We start from the raw sequence: 18,396 nt of genomic DNA on the forward strand, positions 1-18,396 counted from the left end.
CTGGAGTAGCTCATGAACTGCACCCCATGGAAGGACTCATGTTGGAGAAGTTCACAGAGGACTGTCTGCCATGAAGGGACGTGACACTGGAGAGGGGAAGAGTGTGAGAAGTCCTACCCCTAAGGAGGAAGGAGCACCAGAGACAACGAGTAATGAATTGACCACAACACCCATTTCACATCCTCTGAACTCAAGAGTGAAGTTGAGCCCAGGAAGAACAGACAGATGGGGGAGAAGTTTCTTAAGATTTAGTTTTCAGTTCTTGTTATCTTACTGTGATTTGACTGGTAATTAATTAAGCTAATTTCCCCAAGTCAAATACATTTTGACCATGATGGTAACTGTCCTTAACTCAACCCAAATGCCTTTCGTTGTATTTTCTCTCCTGATTCCAGTTGAGGAAGGGAGTGATAGAGCAGCTTTGGTGAGCATCCAGCCAGGGTCAACCCTCCACAAACATACAATTAAATATTTTAGCCTGCAGAAGAGAAGGCTCAGAGGAGACCTTACTCAGTCCTTTCAATACTTAAAAGACATTTATAAGAAAGATAGAGAGATACTTCTTACCTGTAGGGCCTGTAGTGAAAGGACAAGGTGTAACGGGTTTAAACTCAAAGAGGGTAGATTTAGATTAGATAATAAGAAAGAAATTGTTTATTATGAGGGCAGTGAGACACTGGAACTTGTTGGCCAGAGAAGTAGTGGATTCCCCATCCCTGGAAGGGTTCAGGCCAGGGTGGATGGGGCTTTGAGCAACCGGGTCTAGTGAAAGATGTCCCTGCCCCACAGCAGGGAGATTGGACAAGGTGATCTTTAAAGCTCCCTTCCAACCCAAACCAGTCTATGATTCTGTGAAATTGCCAAAAAGTTCTTGCAAAATTCTAATAAAATATCACCTCTATTCAGACACAAAACCATAGTGCTACTAAAGGCAAAGGTCCATCCAAGCAGGGCAACTTAGGAAACCATTGCCTTCTGATTTAAAGACAGTTCTTCAGAGGATAAACTATTCTTTCACCTGTCTAGATAGCATCTAGCGTGCAAGTGTTATCATACAAGCGACAAAAACCACAAGCAAAATGACAAATTTAACCTACTCTCTGACAGGTATGTGTTTAGGGCAGCCTTAGGACTATGTCTTCCTTTCCAATTGTGTGTTTTATACAACCTTCACCTTAAACAGGCATTAGACAAACTGTACACTATGTAATCAGCCCCTTGCTTATCACAGTTGGGGTTCCATGGTTTTGCCCCAAAGCCTCCTGTGTGCTCAGACTTACAGTATTTGGCCCAGATCCCCCAGTTTCCAAGAGGTCCAGCAGTCCATACCATTATACTCAATGCACAGGTGGCCCTACACACTCTTAAGGCAGCCCATTTTTTCCTGGCATCTGTTGTTAAGAGAAAGCAGTGATTTGCTTCTAGCTAAAGAAACATTTAATTGAATCTTTTATGAATTATGCAAGGAAGCAAACAATTTCCAACTCTGTAATTATTGTTATTTGTTCAGCTCACAGCTCTTTCACAAAGAAGCAGGCTTCAGTTCCAGCTTTCTGTTGTGCAGATGTACAGTGGCAGGTGTCAAAATCAAGGGGAACTGAAGAATGAGAAGGACTACTTGAACCAAAGAATTCAGAATAATTCTGCTCTCAGAAAATTACTACTCCACAGAGCAGTTTTCTTTGGGCTATAAAAATTAGAGATTTAAAAGCTGCATTTTACATAGGAGCCAAGGTTCTCCTTGTGTTTATTATTTCATGTAGGGTTTTTTTTTTTAGCTCTAAACCAACGAAGAAAGATTATTCTTGTGCCTAAAGTCAGAACAATTCTGTCACTGTCCAATTAGAAGAGAGCGCAAACTGAGAAGGAAGCTGTTACTGGTTGGCAGCTAGTAAGTCAGGAACTGAGTAGTCTGACCACAAGACTGCATGTAGTATGACCAGAAAATGTGAACACTGGTACTCTGAATCCCATAGCAATGTTTATTCCACTGCTAAGAGTAGTACATTCCCAGTTTAATCACAATTAATGATTCAGGGTGAGCAAATGCACACCTTCCCTGAGACTATATCAGAAACACAACTTATATAATATTCAGACAAGACCCTAAGATTTGGAGAGCACAACTCTTAGGAAGCTGGCTATTGAAACAATCCAGCCTATAAACGAAAACAATATCCTTTCCTTGGACCTCAACCATTAGTGGCACAGATCAGTCAGACCTTTCCCTGAAAATTAATTTTAGTTGCTGGGAGACACATTAAAGCAAATATGTCAATGATGACAATGTTGAGAACCATCTTTAATAAAATGAAGAAAGGATGACAGCTTCCATTAAAGCAGCATTTACGCACCATTGGAAAACCTTTTACTTATCAAGACCTAATTTATTAAGTTAGCTTTGTCCTGCCTTACATCCGTTCTCTGAATAAAAGAAACATTCACAGCAGTACATAAATCTATGATTGTGATGTATTAAAAGGGTACACTTTAAGGGAGGTTAAGGAAAAGCCATTTTGCCAGCACTAGCACATTGATATAAAATGCTACGCGCACCGAAGCTGCAAAAAACTAAACTGTATTAACAGGTTTTAGCTCAGTGCACAGTATTCATAATGTCATCAGCACAAGGATTCAGATTTCAGACCTTTTTCTTCAAATCTCAAGTAAGGTTTCTTGTTCAAAACCAACTCAAACGCTTGCCTCCATGTCTTTTGGCACTTAAACGACCTGATTTTTGTGCTTCACACTTCTGAAAAATCAGGACACTTATTTGCATTCATAAGTGACAATACAGGTGTCTGCTCCCTCACTTCCATACACAAGAGGCTCTCATTTTTAGTGGACAAGGAACACTGGGGACTGAGATTACAAAAGTACTGTTAATCCTGCTTGATATTACATAAGCCATTTCTCTCCCAGAAGCATTATTACTTTAGCAGTAACTGGGCTGCAAAAGTGGATTTATTATCAGCCCTTTGATTACTCTGCAGATGCTTTAAATTTACTGCTACCCAGCTTAATACTCCCTAAATTAACTGTTTTCAAAGTCTTTACACAGTTGAGCAATTAGAATACAGCATATAATTTCTCTTTTTAATAAAAATAGTTATTAGGATACTGCTTTATTAAATAGACTACAACTCAAAAGGAAAACACTTTTAGTTGAAGGACCGAGATGTTCATTATGTAAATTAAACTATTCAAATGTTGTAACAAGAGTACATGTAAGATTTGCAGCAAGTCTAGCTGAAGTCAATCAAATACACTCCACCAGTCAATACACCTCCTTAAGCATCTGCTTAAATCCTAAGCACAAAACACAACACATGCTTAAGTGCTTTGCAATAATTTCTGCCATACTGGTATATAATTCACAAAAGCAAACTCATACAATATAGCACTGCTACAACAGAAACGTACTGAGGCATGACACATTTCCTGCACAAATACAGTATTCGTTATTTTTGTTGTAACACTGCAGAATATCCTAAACCCCACATGGAACAATTACCTATACTAACAGTGCTTGTGCAACTTTTGATGACTCCTAACCTCAGTTACCAGACTGAAAGCAAAAGAGGAAGCAAAATACGTATCTGCTTCTTTCAAAAGTGAAGAAAGATGGGAGAAAAAGTCAGAACCGCTACTGCATCCATCCCACATAGGGCTGGTGTTTGACTTGACTCTTTATCAACACAAAATTATCCATATAAAGCACTGTACTTTTGAACATATTAACAGAATTTTCAATCCACTTTCATGGTGTTTCCTGAAGCAAGGGAATCTATTTAACACAAGTGCAAAACAGCATTTCAGCTGAGCTGGCTCTCCACAGCAAGTACATGCCGTGCAACTGGGTTCCATTAAGTTCTCAAATGTTTGCTCTCACAGAAAGATCTAGAGGAAAAGGTTACATGCCTTCTAGCGCCTGTTCCCAACTCATGTCTCACTCTACACCTAGGTGAGAGGGGATAAACTGAAATACAAAGTTAAGTTGCCGTTTCTAATCTGAATTCCTTGATTGTGTAAAGTGAATTTGAAAACTGAACCACTTCATTGGTCTAGCACCCTTCATGTGTCACTCCATCCTTTCTTAATTCAAAGGATTGCCAAGATTCCTCCTATTGCCAAAACCATCCATTTCAGATGACCTCAGCACTCCCCAGTCTTCAATTGTTCATCAGAAATCCTGAGGGCCCCTGATGCTCTGCATTCCTTTAATTGCTCCTCTGAAGCCATCCAGTTCTGCTGGGAAGACACATAGTTATCAGGAAATGTTGCACGGCTATGATCTTATTGGGATCACAAAGACATGATGGGATGACTCACATGACTGGAGTGCTGCAGTGCAGGGATACAGGCTCTTCAGGAAAGACAAGCGAGAAAGACAAGGTGAAAGTGGTGGAGTTGCCATTTGCATGAGAATGCAGCTGGAACGCATGGAGTGCTGCCTTGGGATGGACAATGAGCCGAGAGCTTACGAGGTAAGGACTAGAGATGGCAGGTATGGGTGACATTATAGTGTATGTCTATAGGCGACCTGACCAGAAGTGAATGAGGCACTCTAGCTAGAAGCAGCTTCACATTCACAGGCCCTGGTCCCTGTCCCTCCCCGCTGGAGGGACAACATAGCAAGACACAAGCAATTCCAGAGGCTTTTGAAGAGCATCGATGACAACTTCCTGATCCAAATAATAGAGGAACCAACAGGAGGTGCTCTGCTGGACCTCATACTCACCACCAAGGGGCTTGTTGGGCATGTGAAGGTCAAAGGCAATCTTGGCTGCAGTGACCTTGAGATGACCATGTGTGACTGACTGGAATTCAGGCTCCAGAGATGAGAAAACAAGGCAAAAATCAAGCATAACTCTGGACTTCAAGGAAGCAGATGTGTGCCTCTTCAAAGACCTGTTTGGTAGTCTGATGGGATTAAGCCCTGGAGGGAAAGTGGGCCCAAGAAAGCCGATTTAATATTCAAGGATCATCTCCTCCAAACTTGAATGGCCGATCCCAATGAATAGGAAGTCAGGCAAAAATGCCAGGGGGCCTGCATTTACAGACAAACAGCTCCTGACAAAACTCAATTACAAGAAAGAAGCAGAGTCATCAGTGGAACAAAATCTGGTTGGAGGCCACTGCATACCCCAGGGATCAATACTGGGTCCAACTGTGTTCAAAATGCTGGAGCATCTCTCATATGAGGAAAGGCTGAGAAAGATCAGGCTGTTTAGCCTGGAGAAGACAAGACTCCAGGTGCTAAGCTTGTGAATGTGTACAAATACCTGAAGGGAGGGTGTAAAGATGGAGCCAGGCTCTTTCCAGTGGTGTCTAATGCCAGGACCAGAGGCAACGGGCACAACCTGAAACACAGGAGGTTCCATCTAAACATCAGGAAACACTTTTGTACTCTGAGGGTGACTGAACACTGGCACAGGTTGCCCAGGGATATTCTGGAGTCTCCATCCTTGAAGAAATACAAAATCCCTTTGGACATGGTCCTGGGCAACCAGCTCTGGATGAACCAGATTGAATAGGGGGGGTTGAAACAGATGCCCTCCAGAGGTCCCTTCCAACCTCAACCATTATGTGATTCTTTGATCTGTTGGGATTTGCTTAAAAGAGAAAAGACACTCAACTATTTCCCCTCATTTTATTATTCTGATTTCTTCCAAAAATAGCATAACAATGTACTTTCCAATGAAAACTGATACAAGAAATCTAACAAAACTAGCTTTGATGCACACAAATTTCAATGAAACATTTCAGCACTTCTAAACTGTCAGCAATTTTTTAGCTAGTTTCAGAAGTACTAATTCTAGCAGACAAGAGTCTTGCTTTCCTTGTTTCAGCAGCTGATCTGACTGATTCTACTTGCTTTGGTGAAGGTTATAGGTGTTCTGCTACACAATAAAAAGAAATAAATCAGGAATCATGGAGTAAAGAGTACGACCTAATTACAGGGGGGACCACAATATAACTACAAACTCAGATAATTTGAACACTTAACTCTTAACAGAAATGTTTTTTCTTAGGTTCATTACGACTTCTCAAAATACTCATAACCATCAACATTTAATCATTTCATCTCTATGTAAACTAAACTAGCCAACAGCTACTGTTAGCCCAAGAGAGGAGAGGAAAAAATATGAAGTATTGACACTCTTTCAGTAATGGGTAGCTACAAGCGTGTGGAAAGCAGAGCAAACACCATGTCAGAAATTTCTAAGCCAGCTCTTAGAGATTGACGGGCAGTTAAGATGGTAGTTAGGCACAATTCTGCCTATTCATAATTAGATTACATCCCCAAAGTATTTGGCTCTGACTTGGGGACTGTTATCCCCATGTACTGGTTTGCGTACACACATACACAGCCCTTCTCATCTGAGTGAACTTCCAGCATCGTCAGATGTTATCAGCCTCCCCTTTTGCTTCATGATCCAGTACGTAATAGTGTTCCTAATGCCTTAAGGACTGTGATGAGGCCCCCATCACCACCAATAGCTCATCCTTCTGCCAAGCACCAATTTGGAGTTTTATGAAGCAAGTAAGAAACATATCCCAAGATCTGTCTAGTAAGTTTCAGGAGACATTAAAACTGCCAAAAAGTAAGGAGACTCAATAGAAAATGTTCAGTAACCTAAGTTCAGCAGTTGTTATTCATTACCACATAGTCATATTTGGAAAAAGAGACATAAAGATTTAAAACTTCAGAAATTTAGTTCTTTCAGAGGTGTTTTGTACAGAACAAACTTATTTAATCTTGGAAGCACCATGAAGTAACACTACATACCAGCAAGCACAAAAAAAACAAGAACATTATGGGACTTTGTCATGTAAACTACACCTTGAAATACTAAGGTAGATTTACACTGCAGGCTTGAGCACAGCCCAGAGGTACTCAAACTGACTCAGGTATTACTTGCCACTTACCTCTGCATGCAATGTAGACATACCTTATATGTGTGACTGTATCTAGTGAATTAACAGAGCTCTGCAGTACAATGTTTAAGCCCTCATTTCTGCACATCAAACTCGACAGTGTTTCCATCCATTTCAGAAAGTGCAGGGTCAAGCTTGTAATCACAAACACATTTCTGCTAACAAAACATTTGTTTCTAACACAAACTTGTGTCAAGTTCAAACATGAGTTTTGAGAGCATGCAGATTGCTTACAAATGCTTAAAAAGACTGGTTCAGAATCTCTCATATATACACACACAAGTCCATCTGTCACAGACAGGCAATGTAACTCAGAATCATGAGCTTGCTCTAGTTTTCAATAGTGTCCTGCACACTTCTGATAATTAAAAAATAAAAAATAAAAAAATAGTTGCCACAATGGATTTCTGACCATTCCAACTTGGACATGGATATGATCTTTTCTTGCTTCATCCAGTACATGAAGTTTCACAGTTGCTTTTCGAATGCAAATACCAAGTAAATACCTAAAAAAAAAGAAAATGGAAGTTTCAGCTTTCTCTGTGACTTGATGAAGCTTTCAAAATGCAAACAAGTAGATACTCTGCCCAAAGAACCCGCTAGCAAATTACTGAAATTATAAATACTGCTATGGTTTCCTAATGAGTAACTCTAGCATTAAATTCCAGCAGTTTTAGATATGTTTTCACAAAAGAGCTAAGAATGCACAAAAGCAAAATATTTCAAATACTGCTTTTCTCTGTGGCTATTCTACACACTTTCCATTGCAGTCATTCAGTCAATACCAAGTTTTCAAAAAAATACTTACTTGTTGCTTCCCATTCAGATTTACTCAAAGTTCCCTAGAAGGAGACAAAAAACCAAAACCACAATTTCAACAAAAAAAATGAGGGAACAATAACACACCAATTTAACTCAGGATAATCAAACTTCCACAGACCAACTTCTAACCATCCCACACTGCCTAGCTATTCAGACAAGAGCTACTGGGACAAGAGCAGCACTACTGTAGATACTTATAGAGCATTATCATGGATACTTGTAACTCCAATAACTAGGGCAGTAGGGAATTGCAACACCCCAAATAGCAGAACACACCGAAATTACCCAGGTATAAGAGAATGGGCCAAGAGCCTGTGGGGCTGGATGCCTCTGCAATGTGGAGCATGCTGGGTCTATCACCACACATTGGTATGACTTGACCTGGGCTCAAGCTGCTGCCCAGTCCAAGATGCCCGACACTTGTGAGAAGTCAAGAAGAGGCCCTATATAATGGTGCTACCACCTTCCCAGAGAACACTGCCTGCAGCCGACAAAAGCTCTATTTGCAAGACAGTAAATCCCAATCCAACCACACATTGTGAAAAAACAGCCTGCCCTCCAGCCCAGGAAACCTGCTCCTACCTCCACTTTTCAGATTAAAGCAGGGCAAATGTACAAGTAAAAAACCGCTGCCATCTACCCTACCAATTAAGAAGCATGAGGTAACAACAAGCCTGTTTTCTACTCTGCCCACTCCATTCCCTTGTAGTGAGTCCTCACTGGGAGCATGACTTAGCTCATACACTACCGACCAACCCCAACTATTGATTCATCTTTCAAAACACTAGTGAAAAACAGGCTTGTTCAAGCAGATTTCTTCTCTGCCAGATGATACAGCAGGTGGCAAAAGAGGTCTTTTGTCTGACTTGACCATTCTCATGCTTACTTCTTAAAAGCAGCATTTTTCTTTTTAAAATGTTTAAGATTTTAAATACGGACAGCAGGTTTCTTTTCCCTCCTGATACAGGATTTTTCTACATACAGTAAAAGGAATGCATCCTATAAGAAACTAAAAATTCAGAACATGAACAGTAGCTAAACCAATGATTTTAAAAAGGAAAAATCCAAGTGGAACAAACTCAAGCTCACCAGCTTCATCCTATATCTATGACAATGAAATAGGATGCCATATGATTTTACTAAAACTACAGTCTTTATTTGAACTAGTTTCCAGTTTTGGTTCTTGGTCTTGTCAAAGAACCTCAACATATAAAGAAGACCTAAAGTTCAGACTGAAAGAGCCAACTTTGCTTAATCAGGAACTATTCAGCATGAATAGTTAGGTTAAACCAAGCCTTTGCGATGTTTCTGCAGCCTGACTCCCCAGTGCACAGACAAGCAAACACACAGCTATATGCTGCCCTGAACAGCTCGCCAGGCTATGGATGGAGAGTCAATAGCCAAGTGGCAGCAGTTCCTGGGGAAAAACTAGAGTAAACACTCTCAGTCCTCCTGCTCACTTCCCAGGAACAGCAGCTGTGCAGGCTCCTACCCATCATGCCCCTAACTCTGAGACCAATATGAAAGAATGAAAGGCTGGGAGGGAACCAGCGGCAGACCACTCCCCAACATTGGCATGTACTGCTAAGACAGTGGAAGAAAAACCTGTTTATAAAAAACACAAGAAAGACAGCAAGCTCAAAAAGGTAGCATGTGCACTAGAGGGCAAGACTAGAAACAGGAAAAAAAAAAAACACCAAAACCTTAATTTGATCACTGATCTAAAATCTAGCATAACCTCCACAGAGGATGGTTCAATACTCTTTTATTTCTGAAGTCATAAATCAAGCTGCCAAAACAGAAGAAATGCAAAGAAACATGTGACAGGATAGCAGACTAGGTTTTGTACAAGGTAAGGTTATGATCATCACAAAGAGTTCCTTTCCAATCCAGAATGTGAACTGAAAGTCATATTAAATAAGATCAAGGGTGGAAATACATGGATTTAGTTTTATGTATATAGAAATAGCCTAATTCTAGGATCTGTTAAAAAAAAAAATTATTTTAAAAAAATAGCATTTACAGAACTTTAATAAAATCATTTGAGAAGGGAGGTGAATCTTCTTCACCCAAAAAGACAACAGAAAAAAGTGTTTAAGATTTCAAATACATAGAGTATTATGAAGAAAGTTTTCAACTCTCCTATCAGAGGATTAAAAGAAGAAAGCTAAAGCTTTCTTCAGTATTGTGAAGATCCAGAAACAAGAACATCCTTCAGATTAAGAAGAGTTATGTTACAATAGCTGCCAAGGAAGATAGCAAAATATCCTTTCCTTTTTGCATTGTCACAAACTTCCTAGTGGCTACCAAGTTAAGTGAAATTGACTGTTTGAGTATGGGACTTAAATGAGATGAACTCCTCAGCCCTGCAGCTCTATGGTTTTTCACACACACAGGGACATTCATACCAATTTCACTGCAGTTGAAATAAAGGCACCACGTTTGAAAGATCAGGACCTCAATTTCAGACACCATTTGCTCTACTGAAGTAAGAAGGAACTTACCAATGGTAACTTTGCTTTGCCATCTTTGATGAACTCTTTTGCATGTTCATAGTCATCAGGTTTATCAGAAACAAGCCTGGAATCACCAAATGTAGAATATGGCTGGAGAACATCAGAAAGAAAAAAAATATAAATTGCATACATTTATCACATCAGCCAAGGATTTGTCACAACGTAGCCCAGAACAGAGGTCAATAATTAAGAGGATTTTGAATTCAGATCTATCCTTTATAGTACCTAGGAGATCGGGTCTGACGCTACCTACTTTGCAGAAAATCTGCCACCCAGGATTTATAAATTAACTTTTATCCTCATGTCTCCAAACAGGGGAAACAAACTATTAAAATCTTGCTCTGTGTACAGCTCATTCTGAGTTATTACCTATTAATCTTTTAGAACAGCAACTGAACAAATCAGCATCTCTTAAGCAGAAGTACTAAGAAATGAGCAACTGTAAGATCTCAAGCAAAATGCTTAAAATGCTTCAGTAACACCTAGGAGCTGTAACAGAAGTTTACAACTGATTCTTCAATGCTAATATATACTTACGTCCTAGTTTCAGCTGGGACAGAGTTAATTTTCTTCCTAGTAGCTGGTGCAGTGCTGTGTTTCGGCTTTAGTCTGACAAAAATGCTGGTAACACACCAATGTTTTAGTTCCTAACAAGTAGTACTTACCCTGATCAAGGACTTTTCAGTCTTTCATTCTCTGTCAGTGAGGAGGGGCACAAGAAGCCAGGAGGAAGCAGAGACAGGACACCTGACCCAAACTAGCCAAAGTGGTTTTCAATACCACAGCACGTCATGCCCAGTATATAAACTGGGGGGAATTGGCCAGAAGGGATGGATTGCTGCTCAGGTCAGGCTGAGTATCAATCAGTGGGTTGTGAGCAACTGCACTGTGCATCACTTGTTTTTTCTGAATTTTCATTTCTCCTTTTATTGTTGCCTATTTATATCAATATTATTGTTGTTATTATTTCTATTACTATTACATTTTACTTAACGTCAATTACTAAACTGTTCTTATCTCAACCTGCAGTTTTTACCTTCTCCCAATTCTTCTCCCTATCCCGCTTAGGGCAGGGGTGCAATCTAGTAGCTGCGTGATACTTAACTGCCAACTGGGCTTAAACCATGACAACTTAAGGATCTCAGTATATACTTACTAAAGATTCTAATCACTACATAATGGTCTGTACTTAGCAATGCAGTCCTCAATTGTAACAGGCCACTAATTTAAGACAACTTCCACTTTTCTAAAAATGAAGCTGATATGTCACAGGCTGTGTCACCATGTTACTGGCAATACGAGCCCATACAAAGCACCATCACTCTCAGAGTCAACAAGGACGGTCAAGTGCACTTGCAGCCCATGTGATTCAGTTTTATATGTCACTGGATACTTGACTTGATAGTTTTATCCCCAAAAAAAAAAAGAAAAAAATCTACTGCTTGAGGAAGGAGGGAAGAACAGAAAACTGAATAAAATCAGAACCTCAGAGATGGCATTAAAAAAGCTTCTCTGAAGCTGCTAAAGTCATCCAGGACAAGAGCCTGAGGATAAAAAAAGCAGAAACATTGGGCAAAACCATAGCCTCAGTTACAGTTAAGTACCATTTCTTTTTCTACAAATACAGCCTGTCCTTCTATTCCTACAAAGATACTTTCTGCGTTTTCAATTGAAATTTCTTGTACAAAAATCCACTTTCAGTCTCTGTTGAGGAAGAAAATGGATTATGTCTGAAACTAGGCACAATTCCTGTGCTTCTGCTTACTACTCCATAAAAAACAAAAATTTGCCTAAAAATTGAAATTTTTGTCTACAAAACTGAATCACTCTATTGAGCGCAGGTGCCCACACACTGGCAGCAGGGGCTGCAGAGGTGGCCTCTGTGAGAAGAGGCTGGGACTGCCCCATGCTGGACAGAGCTGGTTCCACCAGTCCAACAGAGACACCGCAGGGCACAGCTGAGCCCCTTAGCCACGGGTGTAGCACCTCTGGTAAAATGTGCTTAAGAAAGCATAAAAAAAATGCACAGTAGCTGTGAGAAAAGAGTGAGGAAAAACGCGAAACTACCCTGCAGGTCAGTGCAGAAGGAGAGGAGGAGGTGCTCCAGGTGCTAGAGCAGAGATTCCTCTCCAGCCCATGGTGAGGCAGGCTGTGCCCCTACAGACCATCAAAGACCACGCTGGAACACATACCCACAACGTAGCCCATAGAAGACCACACACTGCAGCAGGCAGACATGACCTGCAGGAAGCTGCAGCCTGTGGAGAGCCCACACAGGAGCAAGGTCCTGGCAGGAGCAGTGGCCTATGGAAAGCTGCCCAACCAGGAGCAGGTTTTCTGGCAGGAGCTGCAACCCCATGAAGAACCAACCCACACAAGGTCTGTTCCTGAAGGACTGTGCCTCATTGAGACAGCACACACTGGAGCAGTTTGTGAACACTATTCCACTGGAGGAACTCATGCTGGAGCAGGGTAAAAGTGTGAAGAGAAAGAAGAAGCAGAGACTACTGACAGAGCTACGGACTGACCACAAACCCCATTCCTCATTGCCCTGCACCACAGGGTGGTGAGAAGAGGTAGAAAGGTCAGGAGTGAAGTTGAGCCTGGGAACAAGCACTGAGTGGGACAAAGGTGGTTTTAGATTTGTCTGGTTTTCACCATACTACTCTTTTTTCCCTTTTTTTGGTAATTAATTTCATTAATCTTCTCCAATTTGACAGTCTGTTTCACCCATGACAGTAACTGCTAAGCAATCTCCCTGTCTTTATCTTGACTCACAAGGTTTTTTTCTTAGTTTGTCTCTGCATTTTGTTGGGAAGAGGGAACAAAAAAACAGGTTGGTGGGTGTCTGACAGCCGGTCAAGGTCAACCCATCACAGTCACACTTTCAGCCACAGGAGTTTAGTTTTTCTGTTGGTAGCCCTTAATTAATCACACAGTGTTCACAAGAGGAATTTCAATGATTGCACAAATAATTAACAAGATGTAAAATACTATTTAAATGAAACAACTTCATATTTACCTCCAAGGCCTGCATTCTCCTTAACAGCATTTTATGCTCCTCGTTCTTGATTTTTTCTTCATAGAATTCCCGAAACGTCATTTTGTAGACTAATTTCATACCATGCTTCTTTGCCATTCTGTCAAAACAGTAAGCTTAATTAGGGAAACTATGAAATTATTGTAGTTTTATTTTCTAAGGAACAATTTTAAGCCACAGTGACATCTTATGGTATTCACTAGGATTACACTTCTTCTAGAACCTGCTTTCTTAGTAGACATTTAAATGAAAAAAATGCACTACCAACATAAACTGTATTTTTTTTTTAATTAGGACAACAAAAATCCATTCAGAATTAATTTAAAAACATTTCAATAGAAAAATATCTTTTCTCCCAACACATAGAAATAAGTTCTGTTTGAACTTCCAGATAGACCACATGAATTTCCCTGAACATCACCACCTTGACATGTCACATACTACAGATAAGAGCCTCTCTCTGCTAGATTTAGTGCCTTATATCTCAATTATATGTAAGCCCTGTGGTCATACAATACTGAAGTTACGGGTGTCAGTGACAGATATTCATACCTGTCACAGAGAACTACGAATTAATTGTGTGAAAATATACAGGTTTGAAGCAAAAGCTTAATAGTGTTTAACTGCCATACTAAGCTTGAATGACATGAAAACACACAACATGGAAACGTTTATCTATACCACAGGAGACAGGCTGAGAAAGGCAAATATGAATACACACAGAGGTAATAGCAAAATGCATGCTCACAGATGAATATGATTTAGAGGAAGAAAAGATAAGTTGCAGGAAAAATCCTATGAACATCTGAAGAAAGCTGAAGAAGACAAGGAAGAACCATGATGAAGATGACATACAAGGCAGCTTGCTGAAGGACTAAAAGTTATTCTAAATAACTCTCTTCTATTCTATATTCTAAAGAAAGGTAGAATGAACCCCTAAGAAAAAAGAAAAAAACAAGTTTAAGATTAAAGAAGAAAAATCTGACAGCACTAAAGGTTTGCTGACAGATCCAATATATCATAGAATCAATTTAGTTGGAAAAGACATTTAAGATCATCAGATACAGGCATTCTCATGTGAAACAGTTTGAGTCTTCACAACTTCTGACTTTCAACCGAGTGCAATGGACAGATCACAGCTGTGGCTGGAAACACAAGAAACCACTGCATTTGGAGCAACAACAAAAAATTAAGAACTGAAAAATATAAGAAAGCCAAAATATAATGTTCTGCAAGTGTCACATAATGACACACAAATGAAACAAATGCTTATTACGTTTCACAGCTTTCACTGTATAATGAATTCAAACACTTAACTTACTCTTCCAATAATGGAAAGTAAACCAAGAACTCGGGGACATCAACCACTTCTTCCAAATGGAAATCATACTTGCAGCCAAACAAAGGATATTCTCCCTTCTTTTCAAATTTTACACTGTACACATCATTCCCAAATGAATTTGTCTCTGAAGCTTCAAGCCGCTTTCTATAAAATGAGATATAAGCAAACATTAATTGACCAGTCTTTAATTTAACAAGCATAGAAAACTTGTAGAAAATTTAACAAGCATAGAAAAGCATACGAGGTCTGAAAGTGTTTCTCCCAATACTACAGCATTCAGTGATCTCTGTAGCTTCTCACCTCCCTGACCTAACAAGGCAAGGCAACAATGAAATTAGAAGATGAATACTAGGTTTTAGCAGTTTATCATTCCTGTACAACATCCTAAGGACTAAAGGGACAGTCTCCACGGATAAGCTACGCTTCTTGAAACAACCACAGCAAAACCCTGACAGTTACACTCCAGGCTATGGCTATTTAGCTGTAAGTCATTACAGAGGGTTTATGTATGAACATCTATATATACTCTAAGCAGAAGAGCCACAGATGCAAGAGACAAGGGTTAGTAGTACAGATTTATGTTTGAGTCAAGTTCACAAGTGAGATTCTCCTGGCTAGAATCCAAAATTGTTGTAAAAAAACTTGCCTGTTTGCACAAACATATCAGAGCACTGTAAGAGTGATTATCACTTAACAATGCTTCACAGACTTTTGAACAACTAACAAAATATAAAAGCACTTACACAAGTTCAAAGCTATTTGGAGTTGTGCCAATGAAATACCCTCCAGGAGAGAGGTTCCCACAAGCGTTTTTAAGCATCATGTCAGCCTGCTCATATGTCTCAAATGAATAATGGTAAACAAACTGACAGCTGCAAATGTCAAAGCGCATATCTGGATCACTGTATTTAGAAGACAAGAGATCCTGAAATAGATTAAAAAGAAAAAAAAAAGAAGAAAAAAAGTGTGACAAAAGCTACAAAGCCAAGCACAATTCAATTAAATCTTCCAACAAAGACACTACTCCTATAATTCTTTAAAGCTTTTCCTTTCAGTCCCCATTCCTTTACAAGTTCAACAAGAGCAAGACGAAAAAGAGTAAGTCCTCTGCTACACAGAAATCCATGCACAGCATCTGGGAACAAGAATGCACACACACATTTCGAAGTTATCATGTCCCCAAGTTCCTTTCATGTTTTCAAGTAACATCACTACACTGAAAGGCCAAAACCCAAGGTTAGTTACCTAATAGTTTCCAGAGATATTTTCCTGCTGAGGGTTTATAATCAGTCACTATTCTAGCAGAAAGCAATTATAAAATTAATTTTCTGTTTAGGAAGTCTCTTTCATAAGAACTGACCCATTAAACATATAATTGAGAGGAGGAGTTGATTTAAGTATAGCAATTTGCACTGCCCATCAAGCTGTATTTGCCTGTATTCTCACACACATATATACATATGTACCAACACACTCCTCCCCGCCCCAGACAAAATAATCAGTAACTCTGAAGAACTTCAGAGCCCTTGAAATTTATCAGGTTAAAGCTTGCCACAGTTTGACCCTGTATTCAGCAGTTCTCCAATTCTTCTTGCTCGGGCTTCCTTTATACAATACTACTAGCCACCTTATGTAACACAGGAGCACACAAATTCTCCCCAAGGACCATGATGTGGATTCTGTACTCAAAATATTTCATACTTAACAGTTCTACCCAAGTTTTCTTCGCTCCCAGACTTCCATCCACCCACTCACTCCTAGACCCTATCAGTTCATCCTACATACCGTCAATGTTCTGTCTGTGCCAAGACAAAAAACAGACACATCACATACCCATAGCAATTGATCTGTTCATTTACTCCCCCCTCCACATTTTGAGAAAGAAATACGAAACTGAGAAACAGAGGTGGGCAAAATTAGACAAGCTGCAAGAATGAGATTTTGCACTACATACAGTATAGATTACAGAGACACAAGGTCAGGGAGATGAACTTTTGTGTGCATAGACAGGCAGGACGATGCATGCAATAGAAAACAGATGCATATTTAAGACTAAGCTGTAATAGCAACACAGAAATATCCCTTTCTTTCCTGATCAAGGCTCTTTCCCCTCTCCCCCAAGTTTGAGCTGAGAGGAATTTGCAACAGACTGTATTCTTGAGAAGCAGAAGCAACCAAGAATCCAAGCAAACAACCCTTCCTGCAAGACTAGGAAGAACAGGTTCAGCCTTTCCTCAGATATGCTGGAACCAGGTAGGCTCTATCCTTCAGCCTGCATTTCTACAAAGCAAAAGTAGTGCTGGTTACAAGACCATCTCCTAAGCCTCAGTAATGTATTCACCATCACCTTCAGACAACCTAAGAAATCTGCTCTATGAGACAAGTTTTTAAGATATGTATTACAGTAATTAAAATGCTGTTAGAAACAAACAAAACAAAAAAAACCTGGGATAAGCAAAATATACAAGTCAAATCAGAAAATGCCCCTTACTCCTTCCAGCATAAAAATACATTCTGCTGGCTCCGAGAACTCCAGAGGTAAGTAATCATTCCCTTCCTCTTGTCAACTGAAAGGAACTGAAAGCAGCAGATTTATTATCTAAGAAAGACATTCAGACTTCAAGAATTTTACACTGTAAAACAATAATAAAACTACATCTTAAACCAACTTTCCAGTAACCCATTTGGCTGATTCTCCTGACAGTACACCAATCTGATCTTGAAAATATATACATGCCCAAAATATTACAGCACTACCATCATTTCCTATACTTGCTTAACAAAAGAATGTTAAACCTCCAAAACATTAAAAGCATAGGCACTGTACCTTCGTACTATCCGCTTGTATAAATTCTGCATCAAAAATACGTTCATTATAACGACATCGGGCTTTCATGTCTTCATATCGCTGCTTGCACTGCTGCACAGAAATGTCAGCAATATCTATATATGGAGAGAAATTTTGAAAAACAAATAAACCGAACAAGTGTGTAAACAACCACTTCCATATTTCCAATTTCACAGAATCATAGAATAGTTAGGGTTGGAAAGGACCTTAAGATTATGTAGTTCCAACCCCCCTGTCATGGGCAGGGACAGCTTACCTTAGACCATGTTGCCCATGTCTGTCCAGCCTGGCCTTGAACACAGTTTGTAGAAAAGGAATTTAATTTGCAGGAAGTGTTTGGGGTTATAACTCTTCCTGCTTTTCAGTCTTTATTTCAAGACAAAAGCTGTAATCTGAAAATTTTAGAAAGCTCCCATCCTCGGAAGTGCAAAGCAAGCCTTCAAAATTTCAAGCAATGATACTACGTGATTGATATTAAGTACTGTCAGCCCACAGTGTCTAGTATACATTAGCTAAAACAGTTCAGCCCTCAGGGTTTCTCAAAAAAGTATTAAAAGCTCTTCATCTTTTTTCAAATACGCAAGAAGTTGAAACACAGTTATTTCTTATATATATATATATATATCAGTATATATCATCATGGGAATTGTTTCCTAATTTTCTTTTTCAGACTGCTCCTCTCAAGCACAGAGTTTCACTGAATAATAATAGTTTGCACAAATTTTTTAACTAGCAATATGCAATAAATTTACATGAGAACTTTGTAAGTAAATTAATTAACTGTATTTGAAGACTGCCAATTGAACAAGGCAAGAAAGAGCTGTAAAATACAGAATATCCCAGAATAATTCACACTAAAGGGATGTTATGAAATTTTGGTATCTTA

At 39.5% G+C, this 18,396-nt stretch overlaps 1 protein-coding gene across 5 annotated transcripts in view; it reads right to left on the minus strand.

Moving 5' to 3' along the window:
* The window catches only part of RNMT (RNA guanine-7 methyltransferase), a 24,694-nt gene continuing 6,298 nt past the window's right edge, over positions 1-18,396 (minus strand). For 4 of the 5 annotated variants that reach the window (XM_080611965.1, XM_080611966.1, XM_080611968.1 and 1 more), the window contains exons 5-11: positions 17,490-17,605; positions 15,406-15,587; positions 14,642-14,806; positions 13,303-13,420; positions 10,269-10,370; positions 7,751-7,784; positions 2,167-7,448 (exon numbers count right to left, since the gene is read on the minus strand). In XM_080611965.1, the coding sequence (XP_080468091.1) occupies positions 7,411-7,448; positions 7,751-7,784; positions 10,269-10,370; positions 13,303-13,420; positions 14,642-14,806; positions 15,406-15,587; positions 17,490-17,605 (755 nt within the window). In that variant the 3' untranslated portion in view covers positions 2,167-7,410. Of the gene's footprint in view, positions 1,392-2,166; positions 7,449-7,750; positions 7,785-10,268; positions 10,371-13,302; positions 13,421-14,641; positions 14,807-15,405; positions 15,588-17,489; positions 17,606-18,396 lie in introns of those variants that run through there. The other variant, XR_013956324.1, reaches the window with a different exon arrangement.

Source organism: Psittacula echo (assembly GCF_963264785.1).
Source record: "Psittacula echo genome assembly, chromosome: 2".
In the NCBI taxonomy this organism is placed as follows: domain Eukaryota; kingdom Metazoa; phylum Chordata; class Aves; order Psittaciformes; family Psittacidae; genus Psittacula; species Psittacula echo.